Source organism: Carcharhinus amblyrhynchos, unplaced genomic scaffold (genome assembly GCF_965287045.1).
Source record: "Carcharhinus amblyrhynchos unplaced genomic scaffold, sCarAmb.v2.hapA chromosome_203, whole genome shotgun sequence".
Lineage (NCBI taxonomy): Eukaryota > Metazoa > Chordata > Chondrichthyes > Carcharhiniformes > Carcharhinidae > Carcharhinus > Carcharhinus amblyrhynchos.
In genome coordinates, this window is record NW_027649943.1 from 52,259 (window position 1) to 73,713 (window position 21,455).

Sequence of the window (21,455 nt, forward strand, 5' to 3'; positions counted from 1 at the left end):
TGTTGTTGCAATTGTACAGGATCTTGATGAGGCCACACCTAGAGTATTGTGTACAGTTTTGGAATCCTTTCCTGAGGATGGTCTTGCTCTCTCTCTCTCCCAAGTGCAGTGAAGGCTTACCAGGCTGATTCTGGGGATGGCGGGACTGATGTAAGGAGAGATTGACTCGGTTAGGGCTGTTTTCACTGGAGTTCAGATGAATGAGAGGGAAATCTCATAGACTTACAAAATTCTAACAGGATGAGACAGGGTGGATACAGGGAGGATATTTCCAATGGTGGAGGATTCCAGAACCAGGGGTCACAATCTGAGGATTCAGGGTAGATCATTGAGGATAGAGGTGAGGAGATATTTCTCCACCCAAACAGTGGGAAATCTGTGGAATTCATTATCACAAGAGGCTGTTGGATATAGCACTTGAGGCAAATGGGATCACAGGTTGTGGGGAGAAAGCAGGATTAGACTACTGAGTTGGATGATCAGCTATGGTCGTAATGAATGGTGGAGCAGGCTCGAAAGACCAAATGGCCTCCTCCTGCTCCTATCTTCTATGTTTCTACGTCTACACCTGAAGTGAAACATCTCATGCTTATCCTATCAAAATTCTAAATGTGAAATTTATGAATCAGAGTGGCTTCATAAAACACTTTGGAGTTTCTTAACTGAACCGTAACGCTGTACACCTCATTTGATTTAAGAATAGTGACAATTTCACACAGCAGATCTAAAAATTTCTGGAGGACTTTTTTTCAGCTTAACTATCACACATCTGTAAAAAGGCTTAGCACACAATAGGTGGCATCAATTTGATTTATTATTGTCACATATATTAACATAGTGAAAAGTATTGTTTCTAGCACACTATACAGACAAAACATGCTGTTCATAGAGAAGGAAACATGAGACTGCGGAATGTAGTGTTATGGTCATAGCTAGGGTATAGAGAAAAATCAACTTAATGCAAGGTAAGTCCATTCAAAAGTCTGGCAGCAGCAGGGAAGCTGTTCTTGAGTTGGTTGGTAGGTGACCTGTATCTTTCTGTAAGTGTACCTGGATCAGACTTCTGTATCTTTTTCCCGACGGAAGAAGGTGGAAGAGCGAATGTCCAGTATGCATGGGGTCCTTAATTATGCTGGCTGCTTTGCTGAGGCAGTGGGAAGTGTAGACAGAATCAATGGATGGGAGGCTAATTTGTGTGATGGATTGGGCTACGTGGATGATCTTTCGTAGTTGCTTGTGGTCTTGGGAAGAACAGGAGTCATACCAAGCTGTGATACAACCAGAAAGAATGCTTTCTAAGGTGAATCTGTAAAAGGCTTGAACAAGTGACGTTGCAAAGCTCTGGCATTAATTGAGTTTACGATCTTGACAATAACCGTCATTACATGACAAAAGTCAATAACTTTGCTCACCAGCACTTGTTGGTAGCTCAGTGCTAACTGATGGAGAGGAATTCAGGATCATTTCTGCGAAGTGCAAGGAAGCCTGCACTGACACCCAGCACTGATGATGCACTATGGATTGTGACCGAAACCAATTTCTTGACAAAGCTCTGATGAAGTCATCCAGATTTAAAACATCGGCTCTCTTCTCTTTCCTCAGATGCTGTCAGAACTGCTGACATTTTCCAGCATTTCCTGCTTTTGTATCAGATTCCAGCATTTGCAGTCATTTGCTTTTATCTTGGTTGGAATGTTTATCTCAGTCACATACCTTATAAATCTGTTGTAAACCTCATCGCTTCGTCCTCTCTGAGTGGCTAAATAGTGAGGAAGTCTTTCTTTGTTGTAGCATCTTTGAATATCAAGTGAACCAAGTCAGCTGGGCCGTATCTGTCATGTCAACTAATTCAAACTGTAGCAAGTAACATTCACCGCCTGATAAGTCTTGGTGCAAGCGCAGAGCCACATTCTCCGACAATTCCACTCTTTTGGCTACTGTCATAATTTCATCTTTGTTTTCAAAATCTTTGAACAAGGTGTCTGCTGTGACCATTGTAGCATCCCTAATAACTTCACCAAAGAACAAAGAACAGTACAGCACAGGAAAAAGGCCCTTCAGCCCTCCAAGCCTGTGCTGCTCAGTGGTCCAACTAGACCATTCGTTTGTATCCCTCCATTCCCAGTCTGCTCATATGACTATCCAGGTAAGTCTTAAACGATCCCAGCGTGTCTGCCTCCACCACCCAACTTGGCAGTGCATTCCAGGCCTCCACCACCCTCTGTGTAAAAAATGTCCCCCCGATATCTGAGTTATACCTTGCTCCTCTCACCTTGAGCCTGTGACCCCTCGTGATCATCACCTCCGACCTGGTAAAAAGCTTCCCATTGTTCACTCTATCTATACCCTTCATACTTTTGTACACCTCTATTACCTCTATTAGGTCTCCCCTCATTCTCCGTCTTTCCAGGGAGAACAACCCCAGTTTACCCAATCTCTTCTCATAGCCTAGACCCTCCATACCAGGCAACATCCTGGTAAACCTCTGCACTCTCTCTAAAGCCTCTATGTCTGGTAGTGCAGCGACCAGAACTGGACGTAGTACTCCAAATGTGGCCTACCCAGCGTTCTATACAGCTGCAATATCGGACTCCAGCTTTTATACTCCATATCCCATCCTAGAAAGGCAAGCATACTATATGCCTTCTTCACCAACTTCTCCACCCGTGCTGCCACATTCAAGGATTTGTGGACTTGCACACCTAGGTCCCTCTGAGCTTCTATAGTCTTGTATAACTCCCCCCTACATTAGTTCTTCCAAAATGCATCACTTCGCATTTATCTGGATTAAATTCCATCTGCCATTTCTCTGCCCAATTTTCCAGCCTATCTTTATCCTGCTGTATTGTCCGTTTGATAAGGCTCCCCATGGTAGGCTATTGCAGAAAATGCAGATGCATGGGATTGAGGGTGATTTAGCAGTTTGGATCAGGAATTGGCTAGCTGATAGAAGACGGAGGGTGGTGGTTGATGGGAAATATTCAACCTGGAGTTCAGTTACAAGTGGTGTACCTCAAGGATCTGTCTTGGGGCCACTGCTGTTTGTCATTTTCATAAATGACCTAGATAAGGGTGTAGAAGGATGGATTAGTAAATTTGCTGATGACACCAAAGTTGGAGGAGTTGTAGACAGTGAGGATGGATGTTACAGTTTGCAGAGGAACATAGGCAAGCTGCAGAGCTGGGCCGAGAGGTGGCAGATGGAGTTTAATGTGGAAAAGTGTGAGGTGATTCACTTTGGTAAGAGTAACAGGAGTACAGAATATAGGGCTAATGGAAGGACTCTTGGTAGTGTTGACGAGCAGAGAGATCTCGGGGTACATGTGCATAGCTCCCTGAAAGTTGGCACCCAGGTTGATAAGGTTGTTAAGAAGGCGTACGGTGTGTTAGCTTTTATTGGTAGAGGGATTGAATTTCAGAGCCGTGAGGTCATGTTACAACTGTACAAAACTCTGGTGCGGCTGCACTTGGAGTATTGCGTACAGTTCTGATCGCTGCATTATAAGAAAGATGTGGAGGCATTGGAGAGGGTGCAGAGGAGGTTTACCAGGATGTTGCCTGGTATGGTGGGAAGGTCATATGAGGAAAGGCTGAGGGACTTGAGGTTATTTTCATTGGAGAGAAGAAGGTTACGAGGTGACCTGATTGAGGCATACAAGATGTTCAAAGGATTGGATAGGGTGGATAGTGAGAGCCTTTTACCTCGGATGGTGATGGCTAACACAAGGGGACATAGCTTTAAATTAAGGGGTGGTAATTATAGGACGGATGTCAGAGGTAGGTTCTTTACTCAGAGGGTGGTAGGGTCGTGGAATGCCCTGCCTGCAGCAGTTGTGGACTCGCCAACTTTAAGGGCGTTCAAATGGTCAGTGGATAGGCATATGGATAACATCGGAATAGTTTAGATTAGAGGGTCATTAGATTGGTTCCACTGATGGGCGCAACATTGAGGGCCGAAGGGCCTGTACTGCGCTGTAATGTTCTATCTTCATGTCATCCGCAAACTTGCTGATAACACCAGTTACACCTTCTTCCAAATCATTTTTATATATATATATCACAAATAGCACAGGTCCCAGTACAGAGCCCTGCGGAACACCACTGGTCACAGGCCTCCAGCCGGAAAAAGACCCTTCGACTGCTACCCTCTGTCTCCTGTGGCCAAGCCAGTCTATCCACCTAGCCACCTCTCCTTGTATCCCATGAGCCTTAACCTTCTTCACCAACCTGCCACGAGGGACTTTGTGGTCAAACGCCTTACTAAATCCATATAGACAACATCCATGGCCCTTCCTTCGTCAACCGTTTTTGTCACCTCAAAAAACTCCACCAAATTTGTAAAGCACGACCTCCCTCTTACAAAACCATGCTGAGATTGTTCAGTTCTAAACGCGCAAACATCCTATCTCTAAGAATCCTCTCCAACAACTTCCCTAACCACAGACGTCAAGCTCATCGGCCTGTAATTACCCAGGTTATCCCTGCTACCCTTCTTAAATAACAGTACCACATTCACTATCCTCCAATCGTCAGGGACCTCACCTGTGTCTAATGAAGAGACAAAGATTTCCGTCATAGGCCCAGCAATTTCATCTCTTGTCTCCCTGAGCAGCCTACAATAAATGCCATCAGGCCCTGGGGATTTGTCAGTTTTAATGTTCCCTAAAAAACCTAACCCTTCCTCCCTTGTAATGGAGATTCTCTCTAAAGGGTAAACACTTCCCTCTGAGACACTCCCAGTCAACACATCCCTCTCCTTTGTGAATACTGATGCAAAGTATTCATTTAAGATCTCCCCGATTCCCTTGGGTTCTAAGGATAATTCCCCTCCTTTGTCCCTGAGAGGTCCGATTTTTTCCCTGACAACTCTTTTGTTCCTAACTATGAATAAAATGCCTTAGGATTTTCCTTAATCCTGTCTGCCAAGAACATTTTGTGACCTCTTTTTGGCCTTCTAACTCCCCGTTTGAGTTCTTTCCTACTCTGTCTGTATTCCTCCAGAGCTCCATCTGTTTTCAGTTGCCTGGACCTAACGTACGACTCTTTTCTTATTGATCAGGTCCTCAATTTCCCTGGATATCCACGGCTCTCGAATCCTACCTTTCCTATCCTTCCTTTTTAAAGGCACATGCCTGTCCTGCAGCCTTATCAGCTGTTCCTTAAAAGACTCCCGCATGCCAGATGTGGACTTACCCTCAAACAGCCTCTCCCAATCAACGGACACCAATTCCTGCCTAAACCGGCTATAGTTAGCCTTCCCCCAATTTAGCACCCGACCCGTAGGACAACACTCATCCTTCTCCATTATTATCCTAAAGTTACAGAATTGTGGTCACTATTTGCCACATGTTCCCATACTGAAACTTTGACAACCTGACTGGGCTCATTTCCCAGAACTAGGTCCAGTATAGCCCCCTCTCTAGTTGGGCTATCTACATACTGTTCCAAAGAACCTTCCAGTACGCATTTTACAAATTCCTTCCTGTCCAGACCCCAAGCCCTAAGCACTATCCAGTCTATACCAGGGAAATTAAAGTCTCCCACTACAACAACCCTATTTTTTCTGCACCTATCCAGAATCTCCTTACATATTTGTTCCTCCACTTCCCGTGGGCTGTCGGGTGGCCTGGAGTATATCCCCAGCATAATGATTGCACCCTTCCTGTTTCCAAGCTCCACCCACAGTGACTCATTACATGACCCCTTTAAAATTGTCCACCCTCTGCATTGCTGTAATATGCTCCCTAACTAATATCGCTACTGCCCCACCTCTTTTAGCCCCTCCTCTGTCCCGCCTAAAACACTTATACCCTGGAATATTCAACTGCCAGTCCTGTCCTTTTAACCAAGTCTCCGTCACCGCAACCACATCCAAATTCTGCGTAAGCATCAAGGCCATCAGTTCGTCTGTCTTACCCGTTACGCTCCTCGCATTGAAGCAGATGCACTCCAGACCTCCAGGGCCACTCAGGTCATCCTCCTCCAGAATGCTCTTCTTCTTAGCTAGCCTTGCCATGGCCTCCAACTTGACCCCAGCCTCAGTGCTTACCGACCTACTGTTTTGATCCCCAGTGGTCAATTATTTCTTACATTTTCCCAGCAGATGGCTAATGCAAAAAGACTATTTGCTAGCCTTGAGCCAGTTTTTGAAAAGAGTGATTATTGAGCTTGCAACGTTCCCTTTAACTCCCCAACTTTGTCTAAATGGCACTATTTAAAGGGAAATTTTCTTGAAATTTGTCTTACATTGTTTTGTGATGCCAGTCCAAATTGTCTCTTTTACCCAAAGCTACGCTCTGTTGACAAATAGTCATGTCCTCCTGGAGGTCCCCTGGCTCCTTGCTCTTTATTTTGTCTTCACCCACCTTAGTGGCACCTATGATTGAGCAGTCATTGAGGTAATTCACTCGTCATCATGAGAAACTGGAGTCCCATGCATTTTTGGCAGTGGTACAGCAACCAACGACAATTACCTTTTTGAGACTCCAAGATTAACCTGTCATTTGCAATTGACTATTTGGAGACCACTGCACCAGGGAGTCCCCTTTTTAGCATTGAAAAAGAGTAGCATGGTGTCAGACTCACTTGAAGTGCTTTGATGGTTGAATCTCTTACCCACTAGCCCGGAACTTTGTTTTTCTTCCTCTTCATGGTTGAATGCACCTTAAGTGCTGCCTTCGTTACTTATCACAATGTTTATAACCATTTTGCCTTTGATTAATAACTTGGATCAGTTATGAGGTTTCATTCCTCTTTTCTAACTGCAATGTTTGAATGCATCTCATATCAAAGTGACCAGGGCACTTCAAATGTTTTAAAGGTCAGAGACAATACAAGAATAGTGTCTGAAATCATGATTCTGAGGGTGTACACGACTTTTCCAAGGTAACATGGAAATGTGCATCCACTAAACCACCATCCCAGTGGCGAGTCCCAAAGTTAACCCTTTTCCCCCAGCCTGAACCCACTCAACCTCCAGATCCCTTGGGGGACCTTCCTTCTGCTGCCCGGGAGTGGCATAGGGATACAGGGACACAGTTCAAAGCCGCAGTTCACTCCTTGCCTTCCCTCAGAGCTCAAGTTGCCAGGTCCAGGCTTCTGTGGATCATGTGTAATTGATGCCCATTAGACTTCCAGTTTTTTTTTTGGCGGGGGTGTGAAGAAATTTGTGAGCATGTTGAAATGAGTTTCAAGCCCAATAATTACATTCAAATTAAATGATCCATAATTATGTTTTTGCCCGCTATATAGTTGGAATAGATTCCTTGGAATTCTGCTTTTACAACAGTCATGACTGAAGTCAAGCACCTGTCTAAACATGCAGAATGCAATGGTAAGTAACACAATTAAGATTCAGATCACAATATCCAAGATATTTGTACTCTGGCCAGGAAACCTTGTATTACATACTTAATAATTAAATAGGAATAATGCAAAATACACACCAAAAATTAAAATACTCTCAGTACCTTGGTTACTTTGCAGCTCTTTATGTTTTAAGAAGCCAACGTGTAGCGTTACAGCCCATAATATATCTGAAGCTAAAACAGGTAGAAAAGGAGATGAAGTAAGTTTCTAGAAGTTCATAGATTGCAGAATAGTTTTATGAACATGAGAAATTCCACAGTTTTAGGATCTGGCGAGTAAGTTGAGTATGAGATCATTTTCCAAACTGTCAGATTTGATCAGCAGAATAAAAAAAAATTAAAGGCAGTTATCTCACACAACTTACACTTTCATTCATTGGTAACAGTTAAAAGAAAAAGCTTACCAAGAAACAAAGACCATTAAACAGTAAAAAACATCCAACACAAGAATCAGCATTTTCATCTGACCTGAAGCTCGCTTACTAATTATTTTCCCTTTATTACCACTTAAAGGATGAAATCCTTGGTTAATTTTAGCAACATGTACAAATACAAGCAGTATTTTACTGCTTTTTTTGCCAGATATACTTGTTCACTACAATCAATGAATAGTCAAATAATTCCCAACAGCTTCAAGCATTTTGCAAATTCTTCTTCCGCTTTTGATTTTTGCACCTTCTCTCCTGAATGCCTTGATTCTTGGGATTATTTTGTCTTCTGGTACTCCAACCAAGTACTTTTCCTTGTGTTAGCTAAGCAAGTTATTTAACCACAGGAATCATGACAAGTTCAATAATATAATAATATTCCACCAATGTCCATATAGGCACTTTCCAGCAGGTGCTGAAGGCTTGGCATGTAGTTTCAGCGCCACACAGAATGGATGGAAAGAAACACACCTATATTTCTCATCATTGATGCGGTGACAAATTAAACAAGATTTCTCAGCGTACAATACCTAACAAAGTTCATGTAGACAATGATTAATTTATTACACAGTTAAAAAACGATTGACTATCATACAAAATGGAGTTGGAAATTACTGAAGAAGCTCCTCCCAGCTGATTGGCTTTGAGAACACTTCCCTCTCAAGCCAAAGGTCATAGTTCATTTGGAATTCCTCTGGCAACACCAGCTGCTGTCCCAGGACACTCTGCAAACAGTTATCCACTGGAGCAAAATCTGGATTGTTTGGATTTTTATCATATCTGCGACTATTAAACCGTTCAATGTTGGCTCTCAATGCACATTCCTCAGCCTGAAAATCCCATGGGCGAGCATCAAGATCTAAAAATAAAATAACATTTTTAAAATTAGAGAATTAACTTTGAAACACGTGCCTCAATGACTTTACGAAGGAATTCGATTCCGTCGAGCGGGAGAAATTTTGGATGAAAATGTTTGACATCAGAAAACCACCATATTTAATTAGCTGGCCAACCAAGTTTAATTGTAAGCAACATGTTATGGTTAGAATTGTTTGCACCCTCTCCGAGTGGCTGAGAGTTAACAAGGGAGTTGAATAGGGTATGCTCACTCCGCTTTGGCACCTCCAACAAGGTGTGGGGAGGGGGTGGGTGGGGGTTCAGACTGCTCCAAACAGCCAGGCCCCAGGGCTGGGGGCCAAGCCTTGGCACTTTAAAACCGAGTTCTCGTCAAGTAAATCACAAAGATGGGATCTTGCTCATCAATGCCACAGGAGCATGGGTGGAGTCCTGTTGGTTAGGGGTCGGGGGGAGGGGAAAGAGGCGTCACTCTGGAACTTCACAGTAGCTACCCAGAAGGTAGAAGAGTAGAAGGTAGAATGGGATGCTGGCCTTCATAGCGAGGGGGATTGTATATAAAAGTAGGGAGGTGTTGCTGCAACCGTACAGGGCACTGGTGAGGCCGCAGCAGGAGTACTGTGTGCAGTTTTGGTCGCCGCACTTATGCAAGGATATTTTGCCCTTGGAGGGAGTGCAGAGGAGGTTCACTAGGCTGATACCGGAGATGAGGGGGCTGAGCAATGAAGAGAGGCTGAATAAACTAGGCATGTACTTGTTAGGAGTTTAGAAGAATGAGGGGAGATCTCATTGAGACATATAAGATGATGAATGGGATGGATAGGATAGAGGTGGAGAGGCTCTTCCTACTCAGAAAGGACAGTAGGACTAGAGGGCACAGCCTCAAGATAAGGGGGGGGGGTAGTTTAGAACCCATTGAAGTGGTGGAGGCTACCTCGCTGAATATATTTAAGTCACGGGTAGATAGATTTCTGACAGACAAGGGAATTAAGGGTTATGGGGAGAAAGCGGGAAAGTGGAACTGATCCACTGCAGATCAGCCATGATCTTACTGAATGGCGGGGCAGGCTCGAAGGGCTAGATGGCCTACTCCTGCTCCTATTTCTTATGTTCTTATGTTAAATGGCCTTCTTTTGCACTGTAGGGTCTATGGTTCTATAAATCCCAGTAAGCAATGTGAACAAAGCCAGACCTGAAGAATCAGTTGTTTCCAACCTCAGAGGACGCCCAAGAAATGTAAAGGCACATTGTGGTTAAAGAAAACCCCAAGATTGTTGAACAGAAAAGGGGAAGGTTAGCTTTGAGGGCAGTTAAGATTTTCTGGGGCAGTTTGAAAATACTGTTTATAGTGTGAAGCCTCTTTTTGTGGTTTAATGTAATTCTATGCTATTTTGCTTTTTTCTTTAGTTCTTAATAAACGTTTACTTTACCATAAAATAATCACAAGTGGTCAGGGGCATAATTTCCAATTTCAGAACGTACTATACAAATTGCAAATAAAAGTTTGGGCAGCTATTTCAAGTCTTCCTTTTGAGGTTTGGGACAGCTCAGCATTTCCATCAGCTGCCCCACAACAATCATATCCTTTATTTTATCACTGCTGCTTGTTCAAACAAAATGTATCAATTCATACTTCCCCATATTAAATTCCATCTGCTCCATGTCAGCCCATTCCACCAGCCTATCTGTATACATTGAACTCAATGGATACAATATACTATCCTCCTCACAGTTCGCAATGCTTTCAAGTCTTGTACCACCTTCAAGTTTTGAAATTGTGCCGTATATAACCATGATGTGGAGATGCCAGCATTGGACTGGGGTGGGCACAGTAAGAAGTCTCACAACACCAGGTTAAAGTTGAACAGGTTTATTTGGTATCACGAGCTTTAGCAGCACTGCTCCTTCATCAGGTGAGTGGACACTTATTAATATTAACAATCTAGACCTGGGTGTATAAAACAGTGGTCCCTCAATAAACCATCCTCCATCAGAAGGAAGCAAAGTTTTCAAATAGGCTCGAATTAAATAATTAAAATGTTGCATAATGAAATTCTAGCTTGCTGAAGACACGTGATCCAAAATTCCATACGATTCAAAATAAAATGCTTATTGCCTCCTGACACTAATACTTTTCGCTTGCCACCACATTTTCTTAGAGCTCGTGCACCTCAAAATTTACCAGTACCCTACTGGTTCTCTCACCATCTTTATTTAATGTCCTGGCAGAAATGCTGCACCATCAAGATGAGTGCTGCGGCTCTAATAAGAGCATTTAAAATGAAAGGACTCAGGTGGATATAATATGCACCATGGACGGCCAAGTAAACAACTGAGTAGGAACTTGTTTGAGCCACTGATATCAAGGAAGCTCATATATTTTGGACATGTGATGTGAACAGGAGCCACTGATATCAAGGAAGCTCATATATTTTGGACATGTGATGTGAACAGGAGTGAAATGTTTGGTAAAAGATGTAATATAAGACAAAACACTTGGAAAAGATACATGGGGAAGACCCAAGATGGCATGAATGGATATCAGAACATAAAAGTGGCCTCTTTGCGGAACTGGAAGCGATGGCAGCAGAGAACAGAAATCAATGGAGAAAGAGTGCTCATAGTGTGACCAATCCACAGAATGATTAAAGACAAGACAAACAAAGGTTTAAAAGTATTGTTTAAAATGAATTTCAGAAGGTAAAAATTTCTTGCTTTGTCAATAATATAGCTTTCAATATGATTGAAGATTCATACGAAGGCAACTGTTTGACCTCAATGTTTCAAAATTACAAATTCCAATGATTTCCCATTCAGCTCACATTTCTAAAAGCAAATTCCACTTGGAGCACATGCCCAAATTTAAAGTTCCATCTTAAAGAAAACAACATTGATAATGCACTGCATCACCACTTGGATTACACATTTAAGCGTACCTGGGCTGGAGTTATCATCTGCCCCTAAACCTCCCTTTGCACACCTTTACTCCAGTCCATGTGAAAGTACACTTCACCAAATGAACTGCAACAGTTTAAATGATGATTTTTCAATATCTTCTCAAGAAGGAAATGGAGGACAGGCAATAATGTCATCCTGGTTAGTGATGGCCATTTTCCCCAAAACGAATAATTGAGTGAAATGCAAAAATCAAAGAGGTGATAAATAATTACGATGGGCAGTTATGATGAAGTACTTCACTGAAGAAGGATCGTTTTTAGATATGGCGTAAAACAGAACTTAGCTGTGTCCTGCCCACCTCCCCAAACCCCCCAGCATTATGTCGTAATGCCAGAGCCAATATTTATCATTTAACTAATATCCCTAAAACAGATCCATCTGTTATTTGTGAGATCACAAGTATATACAGTATTTCCATTGGCTACTGCATTTACTTGCATAACAAGTGACCACAATTCACAGTAACTCGTTGTATATGAAGTACTTTGGGAGATGCAGCAAGGCACTGTATCATTTTAAGTTTCTTTTTTCTCAATTACTTTAAAGAATCCTTTGTTTTAAAACTTTCCCAACAGTTTAAAATTGTCTTTCCAGGATGGGGGTGATCTATGGGGCAAAGATGACATGAGCTAATGGGATAATAATTGACCAAAACATCAACCTTTTGATTTCTGCAGGGAGAGAATTAGTAAGAACATCTTGAATTGTTAAATATTAGGCACATACCATTCCCATAAGCCCAATCATCATTCAGTCGATGGCGCACCTTCTGGTAGATTGCAGACATTGTCTTCATGTTGCTCTTTCGCCATTGGCGACCCAGATATTTAGTCTGCACCTTCAGCAGCTTCAGAACATATAATTGCATCATGGCTTGTTTCACCTTGAGTGCTCGTTTCAGAATTGGAGCCGATTTAAATACTACCAGCATCTATATAATGAAGACATAAGCTGATAGTCACTGAAGGTAATGAATGGCAATGTGTCCACTTCTTAAATGCTCCTCCTTACAAAGTAGTATTTTACACATAACATGACCCAATTTCTCAAATCACAGTTTAGTAAGCACATAACATTCCAAAATATGCAGGTACCATCGATTTCTAAAAATAATTTTACATTTTAGGGGTATCCAGCTGATAGCTACTGTTATAATAAATAACATGGGTCAAGTTGGATCCTTACATTTAGAAACTGTTGAAAAACCAATGACATGATTTCCTCTGTTCTTGCCAATTTTCATAATAAGGATCACATTTAGTATTTTGTGATACAAAATACTCAACATAGCATTATAGAACATAGAAGTTCATCAAATGAACTTTTAACAAATGGACTGTAAGCAGGCAAAAAGAATTTCAGTCTTCCTGAGCAGTCGGTTTCCTTTTACATCTAGGGTTTAAACCTTCACTTTGACACTGAAATGGAGCCATTAAAATTTTACAAGGTAACATGAAAGAATCAGACTGTGCAGCAAATTCATCAACATCTGCTATGAGGGGACCACTACTTCATATCAGAATTGTATTTCATGTGTTTAAAATGCTGTTCTTTCCACCAATACAGTTATTGAATTTTCCTTTTTTTTATAAAGGGGGGGCATTGCTTTTATAATCAGAAATAATTAAGAAATGTATCTAACTGTATAGCTGACATCCACAAACGCACCATTGTCCTCGAGTGTTTCCATTTAGTCAGTTTATTGAGGATTCGAAGGAGGTTTATACATGAAAAGAGATTCCTCCAGCAGAACTGGTTGTTATCACCTGCTTCCTAGATGCAACAAAACAATTGAATCAATATTGAGAACAGTTAGCCAAAAAAATCAAAAAATGTCAAATAATCAAAAGATAAATACTTTTAACAACTTCAATTCTATAAGATACATTTCTCAAGACAGTCTTTTATTTATACAATTATACCAATGCCCCAATAGTGGTAAACGATAATCTCTGATAATGAATCATAGAATTATACAGCGCAGAAGAGGTCATCTGGCCCATCAAGTCCGCACCAACGTATTAGAAACACCTGAACTCCCATCTAATCCCTTCTGCCAGCACTTGGCCCATAGCCCTGAAAGTTTGATGTGCCAACTGCTCATCCAGATACTTTTTAAAGGTTGTGAGGTAACCCACCTCTACCACTCCCCAGGCAGCACATTCCAGGCAGTCACCACCCTCTGGGTAAAAAAATTTTTTCCTCGTATCATCGATTTCAGGAAGTGTAAAGAGCATGGCCCTGTTTACATCAATGGGGGCGAAGTAAAAGGGTCAAGAGCTTCAGGTTTTTAGGTGTCCAGATCATCGACAACCTATTCTGGTCCCCCAATGCCACACTATAGTTAAGAAAGCCCATCAACGCCTCTACTTTCTCAGAAGACTAAGGACGTTCGGCATGTGCATGAGTCACAAAAACCCAGTCTGCAGGTGCAGCAGGTGATCAAGAAGGCAAATGGTATGCTGGTTTTTATAGCGAGGGGGATAGAATATAAAAGCAGGAGGTCTTGCTGCAACTGTTCAGGGCACTGGTGAAGCCGCAGATGGAGTACTGTGTGCAGTTTTGGTCGCTGCACTTGCGCAAGGATATTTTGGCTTTGGAGGGAGTGCACAGGAGGTTCACTAGGCTGATACCGGAGATGAGGGGGGTTAAACTATGAAGGGAGACTAAATAGACTGGGTCTGTACTCGTTGGAGTTTAGAAGGATGAGGGGGGGATGTTATAGAGACGTATAAAATAATGAAAAGGATGGATAGGGTAGAGGTAGAGAGATTCTTCCCGCTTAGAAAGGATAGCAGGATTAGAGGGCACAGCCTCAAGATAGGGGGGGGGGGCAGTTTAGATCAGAGTTGAGGAGGAACTTCTTCACACAAAGGGTGGTGAATCTCTGGAATTCTCTGCCCATTGAAGTGGTGGAGGCTACCTCGCTAAATATATTTAAGTCACGGGTAGATAGGTTTTTGACGGACAAGGGAATTAAGAGTTATGGGGAGAAAGCAGGAAAGTGGAACTGATCCACTTCAGATCAGCCATGATCTTATTGAATGGCGAGGCAGGCTCGAAGGGCTAGATGGCCTACTCCTGCTCCTATTTCTTATGTTCTTATGTCAGCAATGACTCTCATCAACTTTTACAAATACAACATAGAAAGCATTCTTTCTGGTTGTATAACACCTTGGTATGGCTCCTGCTCTGCCCAAGGTTGCAAGGAACTACAAAAGGTTGTGAATGTATCCCAATCCATCACACAAACCAACCTCCCATCCACTGACTCTGTCTACACTTCCCGCTGCCTTGGCAAAACAGCCAGCTTAATTAAGAATCCCATGCACCCCGGACATTCTCTCTTCCACCTTCCTTCGGCAAAAAGATACAAAAGTCTGAGGTCACATACTAACCGACTCAAGAACAGCTTCTTCCTGGCTGCTTTCACACATTTGAATGGCCTTATCTTGCATTAAGTTGATCTTTCTCTGCACCCAATGACTGTAACACTACATTCTGCACTCTTTTTCTTCTCTATGAATGGTATGCTTTGTCTGTGTAGTACACAGGAAGCAATACTTTTCACTGTATGTTAATACATGTGACAATAATAAATCAAATCAAATATCCCCCTTAAAATTCTGCCCCTCACCTTGAACTTATGTCCCTTTGTGAATGACTCTTCAACTCAGGGGAACAGCTGCTCTTATCCATTCTGTCCATGCCTCTCATAATCTTGTACACCTCAATCAGATCGCCCCTCAGTCTTCTCTGCTCCAACAAAAACAACCTATGTCTATCCAACCTCCCTTCAAACCTTAAATGTTCCATCCCTGGTAGCATCCAGCTGAATCTCCTCTGCATCCCCTCCAGCGTAATCACATCCTTCCGATAATGTGGCAACCAGAACTGCACACGGTACTCGAACTGTGGTCTCACCAAAGTTCTATACAATTCCTTGACGATACATGACTTCCCTGCTTTTGTAATCTATGCCTTGATTGATAAGGACAAGTGATAATATGCCCTTTTCATCACCCTACTAACATGCTCTTCTGCTTTCAGAGATCTGTGGACAAACACATCACAGTCCCTTTACTCCACAGAACTTCCTGGTTTCCTACCATTCATTTAATACTTTCTTGTCAAATTACTCCTTCCAAAGTACATCACCGCACACTTTTCAGGGTTAAAGTCCATCTTCCACTTATCTGCCCATTAGACCACTCCGCCTACATCTTCTTGTAGCTCAACACACTCTGCCTCACCGTTAACCACCCGTCCAATATTTGTGTCATCTATATACTTACTAATCCCACCCCCCACATAGTCATCAATGTTATTTATATAAATGATGAATAATAGGGAACCCAACACAGATCCAGTGGTTCACCACTGGCTTCCAGTCACTAAAGCAGCCTTCTGTCATTATCCTCTGTCTCCTACAACTGAGCCAATTTTGAATCCACTTTATCAAATTACCCTGTGTCCCACATGCATTTACCTTCTTTACAAATCTCTCATGTGGGACCTTGTCAAAGGCTTTGTTGAAATCCACATAAACCAGATCAACTGCACCACCCTTGTCTACACACTTGGTCACCTCCTCAAAAAATTTAATCAGGTTTGTTAGGCATGACCTCCCTCTGACGATGCCAGGCTGACTATCCCTGATCAAGCTTTGCCCCTCCCAAGTGGAGATAGACACTCTCCCTCAGAAGTTCCTCTAATAGTTTCCCTACCACTGACGTGAGGCTCACTGGTCTGTAGTTTCTTGCTTTATCTCAACAACGCTAATGACAAAAGATGCTGCTATATCTGCCTGAAATGCAGAAAAACACTTAATGTTAAAGATTAGACACTTCAAAGTGTGTTATATTTGCAAAAGACACTTTTCAGCTGTGCAAAACTGGGTGAAGGGCTGATGGTTACAGCAATGGCATTGATGGGTGGTGAGAGGGCTAGCAACAGAAGCAATTTGAACCAATAAATTTGAGTTTTGCAGGACCAAATCTTGATCAACTAACCTCAATATGGCAATGCTGTGTAAAGCACTGCTATAAATACCTCAAGGAACCATCAATTAATATAATTACTGTTAAGTCCCCGGGACCGGATGGAATGCATCCCAGAGTTCTGAAAGAAATGGCAGAAGTAATAGCAGATGCCTTAGTAATTATTCACCAAAATTCGCTGGACTCTGGGGAAGTGCTGGCGGATTGGAAAACTGCTAATGTTACGCCACTGTTTAAAAAAGGTAGCAGACAAAAGGCAGGGAACAACAGGCCAGTTAGCTTAACGTCCATAGTTGGAAAAATGCTAGAATCCATCATCAAAGAAGAAATAGCAGGACACCTAGCAAAGAAAGGTTTGATCAAACAGACGCAGCACGGATTCGTGAAGGGGAAGTCGTGTTTAATGAATTTACTGGATTTTTATAAAGACGTGACTAGTGTGGTAGACAGAGGGGAACCAGTGGATGTGGCGTTTTTAGATTTCCAGAAGGCATTCGATAACGTGCCTCACAAAAGATTGCTGCAGAAGGTTAGGGTACACAGAGTTGGGGGTAAAGTGTTAGCATGGATTGAGGATTGGTTATCTAACAGAAAGCAGAGAGTTGGAATCAATGGATGCTTTTCTGGTTGGCAGTTGGTGACTAGTGGAGTGCCACAGGGATCGGTGCTGGGGCCTCAACTGTTTATCATATACACAGACGATCTGGAGGAGGGGGGCTGAGTGTAGGGTAACAAAATTTGCTGATAACATGAAGATGAGTGGAAAAGTGAATTGCGTGGAGGACACGGAAAGTCTGCAGAGAGATCTGGATAGGCTGAGTGAGTGGGCGAGGACCTGGCAGATGGAGTATAGTGTTAGCAGGTGTGAGGTTATCCACTTTGGTAGAAATAATAGTAGGAAGGAATATTATTTAAAGGGTGAAAAGCTGCAGCATGCTACTGTGCAGAGGGACCCAGGGGTCCTTGTGCACGAATCGCAAAAACCCAGTCTGCAGGTGCAGCAGGTGATCAAGAAGGCGAATGGAATGTTGGCCTTTATAGCGAGCGGGATAGAATATAAAAGCAGGGAGGTCTTGCTGCAACTGTACAGGGTACTGGTGAGGCCGCAACTGGAGTATTGTGTGCAGTTTTGGTCCCCTTATTTGCTCAAGAGTATATTGGCCTTGGAGGGAGTACAGAGAAGGTTCACCAGGCTGATACCGGAGATGAGGGGGTTAGCTTATGAGGAAACCTTAAATAGACTGGGCCTGTAGAAGGCTGAGGGGGGATCTTATAGAGACTTACAAGATAATGAAGGGCCTAGACAGGGTAGAGGTAGAGAGATTCTTTCCACTTAGAAAGGAAAACAGAACTAGGGTGCACAGCCTCAAAATAGAGGGGGGTGCAGTTTAGGACAGAGTTGAGGAGGAACTTCTTCACTCAAGGGATAGTGAATCTCTGGAATTCTCTGCCCATTGAAGTGGTGGAAGCTACCTCGCTGAATATATTTAAGTCACGGGTAGATAGATTTCTGACAGACAAGGGAATTAAGGGTTATGGGGAGAAAGCTGGAAAGTGGAACTGATCCACTGGAGATCAGCCATGATCTTACTGAATGGCAGGGCAGGCTTGAAGGGCTAGATGGCCTACTCCTGCTCCTATTTCTTAAGTTCTTATGTTCAATTTTTGAGTTACCACTGAACTAATTACAATTTTATCAGAAATATCCCAAATTCCAAAATTGAATATTCTCAGATTTGAATGTGTTACAACATTTTTGTTACAATTTTTAAGATACATAGATTTCATCACTGAACCAATCTAATACTCAAATAACAATTTTAGCCCTAAATAATGTTGGCCAATAAGTTCAGTAGAGTGGTGTAACGTGTGTGTGGACTCTACTGTACTAATGGGTTCACTTTAATGAGCATTATGTATAATTCTTTAATACAGCAACCTACCAGACTATCTTTCACATGGTTTCATAATGGACAGTAAGCAACTGCAGCTACCTTTACAATTACTAAAATAATGCTCAGATGAGGAAGGCCTTTCTGCTCATCTAACTTATCATTCCCAATCAAAACACACAAATCAATAGCATGGGGTGAGACCTAGGAAGCTAATTCCAAAGGGCTCTCTGTGTTTCATGTGCTACCTGTAAACACTTATATGAATAAACACAGCACCAGATTTTTCTCCATTATTTCAGTCTGGGCCCTGCTCCGGTTTCTTCCCGCAGTCCAAAGATGTGTGGGTTAGGTTCATTGGCCATGCTAAAAATCGCCCCTTAGTGTCCTGAGATGTGCAGGTTAGAGGGATTAGTGGGTAAATGTGTAGGGATAAGGGGGTAGGGCCTGGGTGGGATTGCGGTCGGTGCAGACTCGATGGGCCGAATGGCCTATATCTGTGCTGTCAGGTTTCGATGAATGCCGCTTTACAATATTTGAGTAGTGCCATTACCTGGTGAACAACCATTCAATCCTCACCTACAGATCTGTGATGAAGGCATGAATTAATTAATTATTTCATTTTTAGTATAATGACATTCTGGAACTTCCTAGCTATCTAAATTAATTCTGGATTGGCTTGTTGAGCCTCAATAAGAGAAGATTTACTAATATTGAAAAATAAGCCGACACTTTTATTTCCACCGTACCTTGAGTTTGCATGCTGTTATTAAGGGTTTAAGAGTTGGGGAAAATACACCACCATTTATAAAGGGATAATCAGAATTTTAAAAACCTTTCCGTTTACAGATGGGTAGAGTGTGGGGAAGTCAAGGCAGTATAAACTGACCCCCTCCCCCCAATTGTCCTGACGTACTTCAATAAGTTGTATGGATCTCACAGAATATGTATGATGCAGGAGATGCTCATTTGGATCATCATTCCTGCACCAGCTCTCCGGATGAGCATTATAACTCAGTGTCATTCTCATGCCTTTTCCACATAACCCAGCACATTTATGTTTCTATTGTACTGTTTCTGGAATGAGCTGCCAAAGGCAGTGATAGAGGTGGGTACAATTTTATCTTTTAAAAAGTATTTATACGGTTACATGGGTAAGATGGGTATAGAGCGATATGGGCCAAATTCAGGCAATTGGGACTAGCTTAGTGGTAAAAACTGGGCACCATGGACAAGTTGGGCCAAAGGACCTGTTTCCATGCTATAAACCTCTATGACTCTATTCAAATAATCATCGAATGCCCTCCAATGTCTTGGTTGAATGTGCTTCCATCAGAGTTTCAGGAAGTAAATTCCAGACCCAAACCACTTGCTGTGAGAACGTTTTTTCTTACATCACATTTGTTTTTTTTTAAAAAAATCACTAAATCCATGCTCTCTTGTTCTTGATGAATTTAAGAATTTCTATCTACTTAGTGCAGGTCCCTCATGATTTTGAGCACCTCTCTCAAATTTCCATTCAGCCTTCTCCTGTCAATGGCAAACAGTCCCAAGCTCTTCAATGTATCTTCATAACTGATGCTTTTCGCTCCTGGAATGATTCTTGTAAACCTCTTCTGTATTCTCTCCAGTGCGTTCAATTCCTTCCTTAAGTGCAGTGCCCAAAACTGTACTCAATATCCCTGGTAAGTCTAACTAGCATTTTATATAAAGTTCAACAAACCCTCTTTACTCTTGTACTACATATCACCATTAATACATCCTAAGAACTGTATGCTTTATTAACGGGAATGCAGAAGATTCAGAAAGAAAGTGAAAAAGCACATTGGAGAAGCAAAGTCGGACTATGAGAAAAGATTGGCAGCTGTTACAGTAGAAAATCCAGAGCTCAATCCCTCTCCAGTTCCCCATTAACCAGAAATTAACATAAGAGCTCTATCTATCCTTTCCTGACCCCACAATCAGGCAAGGCTCAGATTTTTTACAGCTGTTTTATTCAAGCACATGCAGGCGAGAATACAACTCAGTCAGGCTGATATACCAACTCCCAATTCAGTTAGAGCTCATCATTGTTATACATTTTCAACAGATATTAGCATATACCAATCACAAATGAACATGATTTGCTACTTTAATGGAGTTACCCAATCACTATTCATGTAAGCATACAGTTATTATTCTATCATGTTTATACTATAGCTATGAGGAATTGATTTGAATTCATGGGACATTGGCACCAGTATTGGGGAAGAGGTGACCTGTTCCGATGGGGTGCCTTCATCTGAATCGTGCTGGGACCAGAGTCCTCGCGAATTGTGTAACTAGGGCTGGAGGTAAGGTTTAAACTAAATAGTTGGCGGGGGGTGGGGGGGCGTTCAGTTGTATGGAGAATTAGAAGATCAAAGTTAAAGGAGAGAGTAGAAGTGTAGGTTAATGATGAGGACTTTCAACTAGTTAAAGAAGCTGAGGGCTCGGGAGAGGTTAGTAAAGTTTCCAGACCACATAATAGAACAGAGTATACAAGGTGGTGATAGGAATCTAACCTCAGGCAGAGCAAAAAAAGGTGACAAGTATGAGAAGGGAGGTGGTCAATGCAGAACTGAGGGTATTGTACCTAAATGCGCGCAGTATACAGAACAAGGTAAATGAGCTTGTTGCACGCACTGAAATTGGCCAGTACGATGTTGTGGGCGTCACAGAGACGTGGCTGCATGGGGATCAGGGCTGGGATTTAAATATTCAAGGATGTGTGTCTAATCGAAAAGGTGGGCAAAGGCGGGTGAGGTTGCATTGTTAGTAAGGAATGAAGTTAAAATGATAGCAAGAAGCAATAGGATCAGAAGGCATAGAATCTCTGTGGGTAGAGTTGAGGAATCGCAAAGGTAAAAAGCCTCTGACATGAGTTATATACAGACTCTGTAGCAGTAGTCAGGATGTGGGGCAGAAAATAAATCA

General features: G+C 42.3%; 1 protein-coding gene across 2 annotated transcripts in view; it reads right to left on the minus strand.

Annotated features, from left to right (window-relative positions):
* Positions 1-796: 796 nt before the first annotated feature.
* The window catches only part of LOC145338870 (striatin-interacting protein 1 homolog), a 173,254-nt gene continuing 152,595 nt past the window's right edge, over positions 797-21,455 (minus strand). Inside the window, exons 19-22 of one of the 2 annotated variants that reach the window (XR_013885918.1) lie at positions 13,277-13,381; positions 12,335-12,539; positions 7,470-8,654; positions 797-1,268 (exon numbers count right to left, since the gene is read on the minus strand). Coding sequence is in view for 1 of the 2 variants with exons in the window: in XM_080183267.1 (XP_080039393.1) it covers positions 8,407-8,654; positions 12,335-12,539; positions 13,277-13,381 (558 nt within the window). In the remaining variant the exon portion in view is untranslated. Of the gene's footprint in view, positions 1,269-7,361; positions 8,655-12,334; positions 12,540-13,276; positions 13,382-21,455 lie in introns of those variants that run through there. The other variant, XM_080183267.1, reaches the window with a different exon arrangement.